Source organism: Triturus cristatus, chromosome 9, assembly GCF_964204655.1.
Source record: "Triturus cristatus chromosome 9, aTriCri1.1, whole genome shotgun sequence".
Taxonomy (NCBI): domain Eukaryota; kingdom Metazoa; phylum Chordata; class Amphibia; order Caudata; family Salamandridae; genus Triturus; species Triturus cristatus.
Window position 1 is genome coordinate 49,255,735 of NC_140592.1, and position 15,445 is coordinate 49,271,179.

At 50.3% G+C, this 15,445-nt stretch overlaps 1 protein-coding gene across 3 annotated transcripts in view; it reads left to right on the forward strand.

Annotated features, from left to right (window-relative positions):
* SLC26A6 (solute carrier family 26 member 6) overlaps nucleotides 1-15,445 on the forward strand; it is a 209,031-nt gene that overhangs the window by 85,756 nt on the left and 107,830 nt on the right. For all 3 annotated transcript variants that reach the window (XM_085624368.1, XM_085624367.1, XM_085624369.1), the window contains one exon: nucleotides 12,851-12,998. In XM_085624368.1, coding sequence (XP_085480494.1) covers nucleotides 12,851-12,998 — 148 coding nt within the window. The remainder of the gene's footprint in view (nucleotides 1-12,850; nucleotides 12,999-15,445) is intronic.

A 15,445-nucleotide genomic window follows, 5' to 3' on the forward strand; every position in this document is an offset into this window, starting at 1 on the left:
TGAATTGAAAAAAGATATGGGGTTGTCAAGGTGGAAGATGGGCTGTGTATCATCCGCATTGGAAAGAAACGTGAGGCCCAGGCAGTGGATGAGACTACCGTATTCAATATTTATGAAACATAAATGTTAAATAGGGGAGGGCTAAGTGAGGAGCTCTGCGGTACCACAGTGACACGTTTATGAAATGTGAAGGTGCAATGTAAACAGATTGGGAAAGATCACAGAGATAGTCTTGGATCCAGTCCAGAGCTGTGTTCACAATGCAGATCAAGTGAAACCTAAACTGTCTAACAGCATTGGGTGAGAGATGGTATCAAAAGCTGAGGATAGACAAGGAGGAAAGAACCAGCGGTGCCTCCTATGAGCAGCCTGAGAACATCAAAAATGGAAAGAAGAGCAGTTTGGTGATTGACTTCTTTTTCCGGTATCTTAATCAGTAAAGAGAGAAGCAAGAGGTACGGAAATTACCTACACATATGTTTGCACATTCATCTCTGCCCATATGTACATCGGATTTATTTAGCAACTGTCTCCCTTTTTGTTGTAGTATGATCCCTCTTTGATAACCACCTCTCTTCTTTGTAGCTTCTACGATTCCCAGGCCCATGCTACTTCAGTACGGTCTTTTTGTTTCCATTTTTGGACTTGTAGTCCTGATTTTATCAAGAGATCAAAAAGACTACAAGTCCCAATATGGAGAAGAAAACGCTGTCCTGGACACAGCTTTGAAGTGAGCCAGTCGACATGTCTTGTCGTGAAGAGACCCACTGAAATAAAGGTGTGGGTCAAAATGTCAACACTGGATTAGGGATTAACAAGTATACATAGGATTCAATACAGAAATCAGTACTTGTACTGAACTGGACATTGCATATCCTTGTGGATATCCCTCTTGTATATATGTGATATTGCTCACATCGCTGCACCTATGAGTACTGCACCGTCTGGGCTATTCCAATGTATGAAGTACCTATTGGGGGAATAAATACTGGAAATCATTGTTGATATCAAGGCTTGAGTGGGTCCTTCTATCGTGACTTCATGGTAACTTGTGAATGAGACACATGGAACCATGTGTTTATTCTATGATATACCCAGGTTCCCATTATGGGCAAAAAGGGTTGGGTCCTGTGTGCCCTTCAGCATAAACAGTCAGGCAGTTCTAGAGCACTAAGAATAAAAAATAATCTTCTCGAGTCACCCTCCTTAAGAAATGCTCATGATCAGCATTAGAACTTCTAAGGTGCTGCTTCGATCTTGTGGAACTCACTACCAGTGGACCTAGGAGCAACACTCATCTTAATGTCCGTCTGCGAAACCTAAGAACTCCTCTCTACTGCTTGTTTAAGACTCACTGCCTTCCAAATCCTGCTTCTTCCAATTCCCTGTGTTAGACCTGTCAGCCCTTTGGGTGGTCCCTCCTCATCATTATTTATTTTGTCCCACTTTTGCCTCAAACCCTGTTTGAATTTTTCCTTTTTGGGAACCACCAGACTTTTTAGTGTTGCTGCAGATTCAGGGAGCCATTTTACCTACCCCTGAAACTTCTGTCTGAGGGCCTGAAGCACAAAATGGTGGCCACCTGTGACATCACCAGCATCCACTGGAACCTACCAGCACCTTCCAGAACATTCCAGAACCCTGTGACAGTTGGAGGCGGTTTAGAATGTTGGGAAGCTAAGAGAGAGAGTTGGCAGTTGGAGCTGGCAGTTGGCACCTGACTGGTGAAGAGTGAGCAGCACAAACGTGAAGGAGGAAGGAGTGAAGCAGCAGGGGTGGAAACTTGTGCCTGGAGTGGGGTCCATAAACCCACCCTTGATACTAGTCCCTACTGACGGAGCCCAGCCTAGAGCCCTGTGTGGGAAGAAGTCAGAAAAACCATCCTGAGGACCTGGACAGCAGGAACAGGCCTTAGAAACAAGAGAACAGCAAGATCCTGACCTGGAAACTGGTTTCCCTGGAGTCCGACGTCGAGTAGCCTGAGACCGGGAGCCCGAGGTGGAGAAGCGGCGCTGACTGGAAAAGCAGACGTCGTGCCCGGAGCCGCCAGAGGTCGAGAGAGGGCGCCGTCAGTGGTCGTGAGGAGTACCAGAGGTCGAGGAGGAAGTCACCCGAGGTCGAGTGAGCGGCGTCATCGGAGGAGTGAAGTCCGCCCTCCGGAGTCGTCGGAGACCGAGGTGAGGTGTACCGGAGGTCGGGAGTGAGGATCGCACTCCGGAGTCGCCGGAACCTGTGAGAATCGTGCCGGAGGTCGGGAGTGGAGGTCGCACTCCGGAGTCGCCGGAAACCTAAGGAGAGGAGCACCGGAGGTCGGGAGTGGAGATCGCACTCCGGAGCCGCCGGAAGTCGACATCGATCCAAGGCCGGCCGACGTCATCGAATCCGAGGTCGCCATCGGACCGGAGCCGCCCGAGGCCGCCATCGAGTAAAGACTGCCCGACGCCATCGAATCGGAGGTCGAGATCGAACCGAGGCCGCTGACATCGAGACCGGATCCGCCTGCCGGCGTCGTCAAAGAACTGACATTGTGCCGAGGCCGCCGACATCGAACCGGAACCGCCTCACGGCATCGATACGACTCCAGCGGCGTCGGAGCATCAGAAAAAGGGCAGTAAGTGGAGTAGAGGGCGCCTAAGGCCCTGTGGAGACCTGAGAGACTGCTCTAAGGGGCTAGGGAGGTGCTGGAACCAACCTGACTGTGCCAAGGGTGAACTGGGACTAATCTAGAGAAGTTGTGTGGAGAGAGAGAGCCAGGTCTCTGGTATTTTCCCCCTTTATCTACCTCAGTTTAGGCCTCAGCCTTGACCAAGCCAGGGAGTAGACACCCCCAAGCCTTCCACATCCCCACAAGCTGTGCCTGGGCCAAATCAGCCCTTAGGAATTCAAAAGTGATCTGATTCCATGAGTGTCACTGTCAGCTTTTAAGTATTTATTAGGGGCACTGTATTTATTGTATTTAACCTATTTATTGTTCCACTGTATTTATTGGTCCACAGTATTTATTGATGCACAATATTTATTGGTTACAGTATTTATTGCCTCAGAATATTTAATTGCCTGTCTGTATTGCACTTTTATTTATGCCTTCAGTATTTATGATCACCCCTATTTATTGAATCATTAAGCCAGTATTTATTTGTCCTGCACTTTCTAAAAAGTTTGTATATTGTGATTGTTATTTATTTTCTCCAATCAGCAACTAAGAGAAAAAGAAGATAAAGAAAGTTATTTTCATAATTTTTACGGTGTAGAGTCGTTTTTGGAACGGATGCACGCATGGTTATTGTTTGGGTATGTTGTATGCTTAGCACGGAGCCTGATTCCTGACCACTCGAGCCAAGCTACCACAGTGTGTCCGGAAGACCACCACCACCCCTTCTAGTGTGGGAGTGGTTTTCCAACATAATTGGTGTTCAGCGGTGGGATAGAGCTGTGCCTACGTATACTCAACAATAACTGTGGGTAGTCAAAATACTTAAAAGCTGACAGTGACACTCATGGAATCAGATCACTTTTGAATTCCTAAGGGCTGATTTGGCCCAGGCACAGCTTGTGGGGATGTGGAAGGCTTGGGGGTGTCTACTCCCTGGCTTGGTCAAGGCTGAGGCCTAAACTGAGGTAGATAAAGGGGGAAAATACCAGAGACCTGGCTCTCTCTCTCCACACAACTTCTCTAGATTAGTCCCAGTTCACCCTTGGCACAGTCAGGTTGGTTCCAGCACCTCCCTAGCCCCTTAGAGCAGTCTCTCAGGTCTCCACAGGGTCTTAGGCGCCCTCTACTCCACTTACTGCCCTTTTTCTGATGCTCCGACGCCGCTGGAGTCGTATCGATGCCGTGAGGCGGTTCCGGTTCGATGTCGGCGGCCTCGGCACAATGTCAGTTCTTTGACGACGCCGGCAGGCGGATCCGGTCTCGATGTCAGCGGCCTCGGTTCGATCTCGACCACCGATTCGATGGCGTCGGGCAGTCTTACTCGATGTCGACTTCGGGCGGCTCCGGTCCGATGGCGACCTCGGCTTCGATGACGTCGGCCGGCCTTGCCTCGATGTCGACTTCCGGCGGCTCCGGAGTGCGATCCTCACTCCCGACCTCCGGTGCTCCTCACAGGTTTCCGGCGACTCCGGAGTGCGGCCTCCACTCCCGACCTCCGGCACGATTCTCACAGGTTCCGGCGACTCCGGAGTGCGATCCTCACTCCCGACCTCCGTTACCCTTCACCTCGGTCTCCGACGACTCCGGAGGGCGGACTTCACTCCTCCGATGACGCCGCTCACTCGACCTCGGGTGACTTCCTCCTCGACCTCTGGTATTCCTCACGACCTCTGACGGCGCCCTCTCTCGACCTCTGGCGGCTCCGGGTACGACGTCTGCTTTTCCAGTCAGCGCCGCTTCTCCACCTCGGGCTCCAGGTCTTAGGCTACTCGACGTCGGACTTCAGGGAAACCAGCTTCCAGGTCAGGATCTTGCTGTTCTCTTGTTTCTAAGGCCTGTTCCTGCTGTCCAGGTCCTCAGGATGGTTTTTCTGACTTCTTCCCACACAGGGCTCTAGGCTGGGCTCCGTCAGTAGGGACTAGTATCAAGGGTGGGTTTATGGACCCCACTCCAGGCACAAGTTTCCACCCCTGCTGCTTCACTCCTTCCTCCTTCACGTTTTTGCTGCTCACTCCTCACCAGTCAGGTGCCAACTGCCAGCTCCAACTGCCAACTCTCTCTCTTAGCTTCCCAACATTCTAAACCGCCTCCAACTGTCACAGGGTTCTGGAATGTTCTGGAAGGTGCTGGTAGGTTCCAGTGGATGCTGGTGATGTCACAGGTGGCCACCATTTTGTGCTTCAGGCCCTCAGACAGAAGTTTCAGGGGTAGGTAAAATGGCTCCCTGAATCTGCAGCAACACTAAAAAGTCTGGTGGTTCCCAAAAAGGAAAAATTCAAACAGGGTTTGAGGCAAAAGTGGGACAAAATAAATAATGATGAGGAGGGACCACCCAAAGGGCTGACAGGTCTAACACGCGTCCCCCCCAGCTGAAAGTGGGGAGAGCTACCCAACCCCTTGGGAGTTCTCATCACTAAGGCGGAAATACCTTGAGAGACCGTCTGCATTGGCGTGGTCCACTCCAGGCCGATGTTCCACCTGAAAGTCCATCCCCTGTAGGGAAATAGACCACCTCAACAACTTGGGATTCTCCCCCTTCATTTGCATCAGCCAACGAAGGGGTCTGTGGTCGGTCTGAACTAGGAAGTGCGAGCCAAACAGGTATGGCCGCAACTTCTTCAGAGCCCATACCACTGCAAAGGCTTCACGCTCTATTGCACTCCACTTCTGTTCCCTGGGAAGTAGTCTCCGGGATAGGAAGACCACGGGTTGATCCAGACCCTCTTCGTTGAGTTGCGATAACACTGCCCCAATGCCATGTTCTGATGCATCTGTCTGGACAATGAACTCCTTGGAAAAGTCTGGGGCCCTTAAGACCGGGGCCTCGCACATGGCTTTCTTCAATCTCTCAAAGGCTTGCTGACAAGCCTCCGTCCAGACTACCCGTCGAGGTTGTTTCTTGGACGTGAGCTCCGTGAGGGGGGTTACGATGGTACCGTACCCCTTCACGAAGCGGCGGTAGTATCCCGTGAGGCCCAAAAATGCTCGGACCTCAGTCTGTGTCTTGGGGGGTTCCCAGGCCATGATGGCCTCGATCTTCGCCTGGAGGGGTTGCACCGCTCCCCTACCTACCAAGTGTCCAAGGTACACTACCGACCCCTGCCCGATCTGGCACTTGCTGGCCTTGATCGTCAATCCAGCTTGTCTCAGGGCCTGGAGAACAGCTTGCAGGTGACGCAAGTGATCCTCCCAGCTGTTACTGAAGACGGCTATGTCATCCAGATAAGCAGCAGAGAAACTCTCCATTCCGGTGAGGATCTGGTTTACCAGGCGCTGAAACGTGGCAGGGGCGTTCTTGAGCCCAAAGGGCATCACACAGAACTGGTAGTGGCCATTGGGCGTGGAGAAGGCTGACCTTTCCCTTGCTCCATCAGTCAAAGAGATCTGCCAGTACCCAGAAGTAAGGTCAAAGGTACTTAGATATTGGGCAGCTCCCAGCCGGTCAATCAATTCATCCGCCCTAGGGATCGGATGAGCATCAGTTTTGGTCACTGAATTCAGTCCCCGATAGTCCACACAGAACCTCAGTTCTGGTTGGGCACCCGGTGGTGCAGCTTTTGGTACTAACACCACCGGACTGGACCAGGGGCTGCTAGAAGGTTCGATCACTCCTAGCTCCAGCATCTTAGTGACTTCACTATGAATGCTGGCCTTCACCTTGTCTGACATCCGGTAGATCTTGGACTTCACAGGTGGGCTGTCTCCTGTGTCCACGTCATGGACGCACAGGTGAGTCCTACCCGGGACAAGGGAGAACAACGAAGAGTACTGCCCCAGGACCTGGCGACAGTCCTCCTGCTGTTCAGGAGTTAGAGATGGGGAGAGAATCACTCCCTCCACCGACCCATCCTTTTCTTGAGACGCAAACAAATCGGGGAGAGGCTCGCTTTCCACGTCCTCTCCTCCGTCAGTCACCATCATCAAGATGACTTCGGGCCTCTCGTGGTGGGGTTTGAGGCGGTTGGCATGCAGCACCCGCAGGGGCTGACGAGGGGTCTTCAGGTCCACCAAGTAGGTAGCCTTACCCTTCTTCTCCAACACCTCAAAGGGTCCTGACCAGCGATCCTGGAGGGCACTAAGCTCTCCCGGTTCGATCACCCACACCTTCTGGCCAGGCTCCAACTCCACCGGGTGAGCATTGTGGTCATACCACGCCTTCATCACTGCTTGGCTGGCTTCCAGGTTGTCAGAAGCTTGCTTCCACAACTTAGCCATTTGGCTCCGGAAGGCCAGCATGTAGCTCACCACATCCTGGGGAAGCTTTCTGGGAGTTCTTTCCCATCCGTCTCTCACCAGGTTGAGAGGTCCACGTACAGGGTGCCCATACAGAAGCTCAAAGGGGCTGAAGCCCACTCCCTTCTGTGGCACTTCCCTGTAGGAAAAAAGTAAACAGGGTAGGAGGACGTCCCACTTCCTCCGCAGGCTTTCAGGCAGACTTCTGATCATGCCCTTCAAGGTTTTGTTAAACCTCTCCACCAGACCATTTGTCTGGGGGTGGTAAGGAGTGGTGAACCGGTATGTCACTCCACACTCCTTCCACATGGCCCGCATGTACGCTGACATGAAGTTGGTCCCCCTGTCGGACACAACTTCCTTGGGAAAACCCACTCGGGTAAAGATTCCCATCAGGGCCCTAGCCACAACAGGTGCTGTTATGGTCCTCAGAGGTATTGCCTCTGGGTACCGTGTGGCATGATCCACCAGAACCAGGATAAACCTGTGACCAGCTGTAGTCGGTGGATCTAACGGACCCACAATGTCGATGCCCACCCTTTCAAAGGGGGTGCTAACGACAGGAAGTGGTTCCAGAGGAGCTTTCAGCTTCACCCCTGTTTTCCCACTGGCTTGGCAAGACACACATGTCCGGCAGTAGGTATCGGACGACACTTTCATCTGAGGCCAATAAAAGTGTGGGACAAGACGGGCGAAGGTCTTGTCTTGCCCCAAGTGTCCTGCCAATGGTATCTCGTGAGCCAACTCCAGAAGGAAGGCTCGATAACGTTGAGGGACTACCAAGGCTCGTGACGATCCATGTAGGGGTGCCTTGGGTTCACTGTAGAGGAGGCCATCCTCCCAGTAAACACTGTAGTTCCCTTCAACGTTCCCTGCTGCCTGGGCTTCGGCCTGTCGCCTCAGCCCCTCAAGGGTAGGGCACTCCCTCTGGCCCTGGCAGAATTCCTCCCTGGACGGGCCTCCCTCCACGTGCCACTCGGCCGGGATGGGTAGGTCCTCCAGTTTGGTAACGTCCCCCACCGCAGACTCCTGGTCCACCACCTCCGGTGGCCTATCCGTCCTACGGGGTGGGGACGCCGAGGCAGGCTCCTCCTGTCCTCGGTTCTTCCCTTGACTGGCAGCTGGCTGGGCCTTTGTTCCAGGCTCCAGCCGAAATGAACTCCCTCTACGGGTAGTCGCGGACCTTGTGCTAACACAGGCCCAGTCAGGTGTACCCAGCATCTCAGTGTGAGTCCGGTATTCCACCTCCTTCCAAGCGTTGTGCTCCATGTCATTCCCCAGCAGACAATCGACTGGCACGGCAGGGCTTACGGCAACTCGAAGTGAACCTGCAACCCCCCCCATTCAAAGGGAACCTCGGCCACGGGATAGTGGCCTGTTCTGCCGTCAGCCATCGCGGCTGGGTGGAGTACATCGGGAATTACCTGCTCTGGAGACACCAGTTGGCTACGCACCATAGTCATACTGGCTCCTGTGTCTCTCAGAGCCTCCCCTCTTTGGCCGTTGATGGTGACCCACTGCCCATACTTTGCGGTATTTGCGGGCACCTGGATCTTAGGAACCATCTCCCGTTCTCCCAGGGACACTAACGTGACACCCGCCCACTCCCTTCCCTTAGTTAAGGGCATCTCCTCCCCGAGCACTACACTAGCTACTCCGGGGGTCTTTCCTCCAGTGGGAGGGGGTGGTCGTTTCAAGCACTTCGGATCTCCTTTATAGTGTCCAACGCCACCGCACTCATAGCAATGGACAACCCTTGGCTGCTGACTCTGGCCAGGATTAGGGTTTCTGGGTGGGTTAGCCCTAGGGGTGAATCCTGTTCCCTTCCCTTGGAAGTTATTTTGGGGGCCTTTGGAGAACTCCTTTTTCTTCTCCCCTCCCTCTTTCTTCTGGGGGGCGCCCTGTCCGGCCTTTTGAGTATCCCCTCCAGTCCCCCTTGTGGACACCCGGGTACTAGCCCAAATGTCCGCCTCCTCAGCAAGCTTCCGGGGACTGGTCAGCTTGCTATCCACCAGGTGTTGCCGCAGTTCAGGGAAACATTTCTCGAGCAGGTGTTCCTTCAGTACTAGGTCAAACAGCCCCTCGTAGTTCCTCACTTCACTGCCCTGAATCCAACCTTCCATTGCCTTCTTTGCATAGTCCAGGAAGTCCACCCAATTCTGCGTGCCCAGTTTGTGACTACCCCTGAACTTCTGTCTGTACTTTTCAGGTGTTAGTCCAAACTTTCTGATGAGCGCCAGTTTCATGGTGGGGTAGTGGGTCTGCTCATCCTCTTCGAGGGCCAATAAAGCATCCCTACCAGCTGGAGGCATGTACTTGTACAATCCCCCTCCCCAGTACTTCTCTGAAACCCCATGGGCCCTCAACGAGACCTCATAGGCCGCTAGCCACTTGGCGATATCGTCGCCCACTCCATAGCTAGCTACTATGTCCTTTGGCAGGTATGGTTTAGGCTCCCTGGTGATCTCTTGGGTTTGGCTGCCACCATTAGGAACAGGTTGTGCCCCGATTCTCAGGATCTGAAGATCTATTTCTTTCAGTCGTAATTCATGGGCCATCCTCTGCTCCTCCTTCTCCTTCTCCAGCCTTGCTAAGTCCCATGTGAGCTGTCTTTTCTCCCTCCGGTCTGTTAACTCCACTTCAGACAAGCCACCGCTAGAGGCACTGCTGCCCTTCCTAGAAATGGTTCTGGGCCCCGCTGACAGGTTCCCCACCTCAGGTTGGTACATCTCAGCCCCCTCGGTGTCAGGCTCTCTATCCCTGTCCTCCTCCTCAGCCTTGCTTTCTCGGCGTGCCTCCCCCCAAGCCCTTAAGCTGGTTTGGAGTGCACCCTTCTTTGCTCCTGGGGGACAGTACACCCCCTCCCGCTGGCAAAACTCCCTGAGTTGGGCCACAGTGTACGTTTCTAGATTTTCTAGTACAAACTCCATCTCGCCCACTCAGGTTAGAGGACAGGTTTTGTGCAGTAACTATGCAGGGGGGTACCTTTAATAATACCTCCTCCCACCACCAGAGTAAATTTGGAAAAAACAAAAACCCACAATTAGGAAGGCCGCTTTGAGAAAACTCCCGGTGTAGGCCTATGGACTACCCACAGTTATTGTTGAGTATACGTAGGCACAGCTCTATCCCACCGCTGAACACCAATTATGTTGGAAAACCACTCCCACACTAGAAGGGGTGGTGGTGGTCTTCCGGACACACTGTGGTAGCTTGGCTCGAGTGGTCAGGAATCAGGCTCCGTGCTAAGCATACAACATACCCAAACAATAACCATGCGTGCATCCGTTCCAAAAACGACTCTACACCGTAAAAATTATGAAAATAACTTTCTTTATCTTCTTTTTCTCTTAGTTGCTGATTGGAGAAAATAAATAACAATCACAATATACAAACTTTTTAGAAAGTGCAGGACAAATAAATACTGGCTTAATGATTCAATAAATAGGGGTGATCATAAATACTGAAGGCATAAATAAAAGTGCAATACAGACAGGCAATTAAATATTCTGAGGCAATAAATACTGTAACCAATAAATATTGTGCATCAATAAATACTGTGGACCAATAAATACAGTGGAACAATAAATAGGTTAAATACAATAAATACAGTGCCCCTAATAAATACTTAAAAGCTGACAGTGACACTCATGGAATCAGATCACTTTTGAATTCCTAAGGGCTGATTTGGCCCAGGCACAGCTTGTGGGGATGTGGAAGGCTTGGGGGTGTCTACTCCCTGGCTTGGTCAAGGCTGAGGCCTAAACTGAGGTAGATAAAGGGGGAAAATACCAGAGACCTGGCTCTCTCTCTCCACACAACTTCTCTAGATTAGTCCCAGTTCACCCTTGGCACAGTCAGGTTGGTTCCAGCACCTCCCTAGCCCCTTAGAGCAGTCTCTCAGGTCTCCACAGGGCCTTAGGCGCCCTCTACTCCACTTACTGCCCTTTTTCTGATGCTCCGACGCCGCTGGAGTCGTATCGATGCCGTGAGGCGGTTCCGGTTCGATGTCGGCGGCCTCGGCACAATGTCAGTTCTTTGACGACGCCGGCAGGCGGATCCGGTCTCGATGTCAGCGGCCTCGGTTCGATCTCGACCTCCGATTCGATGGCGTCGGGCAGTCTTTACTCGATGGCGACCTCGGGCGGCTCCGGTCCGATGGCGACCTCGGATTCGATGACGTCGGCCGGCCTTGGATCGATGTCGACTTCCGGCGGCTCCGGAGTGCGATCTCCACTCCCGACCTCCGGTGCTCCTCTCCTTAGGTTTCCGGCGACTCCGGAGTGCGACCTCCACTCCCGACCTCCGGCACGATTCTCACAGGTTCCGGCGACTCCGGAGTGCGATCCTCACTCCCGACCTCCGGTACACCTCACCTCGGTCTCCGACGACTCCGGAGGGCGGACTTCACTCCTCCGATGACGCCGCTCACTCGACCTCGGGTGACTTCCTCCTCGACCTCTGGTACTCCTCACGACCACTGACGGCGCCCTCTCTCGACCTCTGGCGGCTCCGGGCACGACGTCTGCTTTTCCAGTCAGCGCCGCTTCTCCACCTCGGGCTCCCGGTCTCAGGCTACTCGACGTCGGACTCCAGGGAAACCAGTTTCCAGGTCAGGATCTTGCTGTTCTCTTGTTTCTAAGGCCTGTTCCTGCTGTCCAGGTCCTCAGGATGGTTTTTCTGACTTCTTCCCACACAGGGCTCTAGGCTGGGCTCCGTCAGTAGGGACTAGTATCAAGGGTGGGTTTATGGACCCCACTCCAGGCACAAGTTTCCACCCCTGCTGCTTCACTCCTTCCTCCTTCACGTTTGTGCTGCTCACTCTTCACCAGTCAGGTGCCAACTGCCAGCTCCAACTGCCAACTCTCTCTCTTAGCTTCCCAACATTCTAAACCGCCTCCAACTGTCACAGGGTTCTGGAATGTTCTGGAAGGTGCTGGTAGGTTCCAGTGGATGCTGGTGATGTCACAGGTGGCCACCATTTTGTGCTTCAGGCCCTCAGACAGAAGTTTCAGGGGTAGGTAAAATGGCTCCCTGAATCTGCAGCAACACTAAAAAGTCTGGTGGTTCCCAAAAAGGAAAAATTCAAACAGGGTTTGAGGCAAAAGTGGGACAAAATAAATAATGATGAGGAGGGACCACCCAAAGGGCTGACAGGTCTAACACCCTGTATTACCTAGTATCTTTTGCTTGTGTGTCAACCTTTTGTCCTTTCTTCTTCCTGTTCTTTTCCATTGTCTAGGCCCTGTTTTTCTCTTCCAGCTCCCTGTTTCTTCAGTGCTCACTCACACTGTCTTCCTTACACTCACTCTTGTCATTCCACTCCTCCTGCCTCTCCATTATGTCCTATCTTCAACTCTTTATCCTCTTCCTTCCCACTTCCTCACTTGTTTTGAGTTGTCCACTCCCTCTCCAACCCTCTTCTCACCTTCTCTCTCTACAACCCCTTTCTTCTTCCTCTTGGTGTCACCTACTGCCTCCCTCCTTCTCCTGTTGCTACCCTCCTTCGCTCCACTCTCTTAGTCCTGTATTTCCTTCCCCTCCTTCACTCTCTACCATGCGCAAACTCCATCCCGAGCCCATCTCCACACACTGTCTCTCTCTTCTACCTCTCACCCTCCCTTACCGGCTTCTCCCTCTCACCTCCACCTCTTGCACTTACTAACTATGTCCCCCTCCTTCTATCTCCCTAGAAATTCTCTTCCAACTCCTGCCTGTCTCATGCCTCCTCTGAACTCTTGACCACACTCTTGTCCTTTCTTCCTTTCTTCCTTTTCCCTGTCAACCCCCTTTTTGTTATGCTGTGTTAACTGTTGACATCCTTCTAGGTTGTGTTGTCCATAAGACCACTGGGTTATTACTGTTCTATGTAAAGCGCTTTCACACCTAGTAGTGCCTGGCACTATATGAAACTGTCAAATACATAAATAATGACTCTTTGTGTTGTGTTCCTGTTTCTCCCAGCTTGCAAAGCCCAGCACTGCCCAACGCTGTCCTCTTTGAAAAAGTAGTGGGCAATGCCTTTGCCATCGCTATCGTGGGCTACGCCATCACCATCTCCTTGGGGAAAACGTTTGCTACAAAACATGGCTACAAGGTGGACAGCAATCAGGTAAGGAAGAGGTCACATTGAATATTTTTAAAATGTTACGTTTTTGTATAAATATAGGAACATTTATAGACCTCAAGAACCTGTTGGGTGGCGCTGTCCAAAGATTTTTGTTCACCAGTATTCATGATTCCTCATGAAAATATCCTGATGTTTCATTTTAAAAAGAGCCCTGTTGAAAACTTTGACAAACACTTTTTACTCCATCTGCCCTCCTGTTGGTAGTTTTCCTCTTTAAGGATTTTAAGCTGTTGGAGCGAGTTTGCTTTCCAGCTAATTTCTGGGCCTGAGGAGAGGAGCATGTTAATGCACATTTTGTTGAAATTCTTAACTCACAAGACTGCACTTGAATAGAGAGTTATTTTTCTTGAATATGGGGAGAGTATTTTTCCTGAATTACTGGAGTTGATTCTGAGAGTTGTCAGGGGAGAGACTTGAAAAGTAACAGCTATGGTAAGACCAAACCAAGAATCAGGGCCCCATTTTGAAAGATTAATATTGGTTTACACAAACAAAGTTCAGGGATTGCTGTGAACTAACTGTTGAAACCCATCAAAGAGGTAAGAGTTAATTACTACATCTCTCAGACCAAAAACAATGTGATTTGAGGAAATATTAAAATCACCTCAAGCAATACTTTTCTTGCTGCCCATTGATGGAAGGGATGGGTGGGATCGAAGATGACATCAGCAAACTCTGAATCGTACCCCAGAGAACGGTAGACTACAGTACATCAGTGTGTTTTTGTGAAAATACTGTAAATACATTTGATCCAGTCTTTTGGAGAAATCTCACGGCCCTATGGACCATTCCTCTTCTGAGAAGTCTCTATGGACCATTCCTCTTCTGAGAAGTCTCTATGGACCATTCCTCTTGTGAGGAGTCACTGTGGACCATTCCTCTTCTGAGAAGTATCTATGGACCATTCCTCTTGTGAGTAGTCACTGTGGACCATTCCTCTTGTGAGGAGTCACTATGGATCATTCATCCTCTGGGAAGTCACTGTGGGCCATTCATGAACCAGGAAGTCCCTTATCCGGCATTAGCATCCTTGAATTAATTTAAGACAGGTGTAACTAGTGCCAATTTGTTGATGGAGGAATAACTGCTTAGGAGGACAAGTATCCATCAGACAGCCTCTGTCCTTAGTCTCCTGCAGCCAGACTAAAGTTTGGCTTCAGAAAAAAGCAACACAATGGAAGCAAATGAGTATTTGTGCTTAGATGTTTCCTTACAGACTAGAGATTTCAGACATCAAATCACCTACTCAGGGGACTTATTTGATTGCAGCAAGTTCAGCTTGCTAAGTTTAACAACACAAAACGAGCGTGCCGTTGGGAGCAGCTGTTTATGCACTAACTGTGAATCCATTTGTACACGTAGTGAAGAACTTATCGGCACACTGGATATACTCAAAGCTCCTGATTTAGAGTCCTATGGCACATGTCATAAGAGAGACAGCACATTTGCCAAGTATTGAGATGGAGAAACCCTTTCTAAAAACTCCAAATCAAGCCATAGTCTTCCTATGAAGATTTGTGACTTCTCTGTATTCTTTCATACATTATGACAAGTGTAATTTGTCAGAAAACCATAAAGTGCACATGTACAAGGCCTTCAGAAATGCCGTACACCTGGAAATATGAAGGGCCAATCATGTTTTCACCACAGAAGTCAAGAAAACCCACACTAAGGCCTCTCAGTGTCAGGAAGGGCTCCCCCTTAGGAAATTGGTGCATCAATTCACATATCTTTCTTCTTATATTTTAGAATCTCCATCTTCACCAATATGGAAATTCTTGAATCTTATATAACTCTGCAAATTTAAATCACTAATTTTCAGCATTCCTTAAATATTTACATTTTAGAGCATTACTCTGTAATTAAGGCTCCCTGTTTTTCGTTTTTACATATTTTTACAGATAAATACAGACAGAAAGCCATTTATTTTCTTGTCTGCATTTATTTTTCAATGTGGATAATAATGGAAATTGAGTACTTTTTGAGTGATTCTAAATACACTTTGCCATGACTGCCAGGCCAATAGCTGGGTGGGTTGAGAAGTAAAGGGGTTAATAAAGAAAGCTTTAGTAAAGAGGCTGAAACAGCAGTAGATATGCACAAGGCTGATACTGAAATGTGCATATTTTCATATAAGTGCATTCTGCGGTTGTTCATTTTACTGAAAACTGGCCGGCATTCATGGATGACGGCATATTTATTGGTTAAATGAATGTGGAAATATACCAGTTTCAGCTTAATGTTTTTCACAGAACCCATAATAAATATGGATAAATACAGATAAAGTTGACAAAAAGTAAATATGGATAAATACAGATGGAAATGTCAACAAAAACAAAATACCACAAAACCGGGAGCCCTATCTGTAATATATAATGTGGCGTGCCACCTTAAATGGATATGAAGAAATGATCCAGAGAATGACTGCT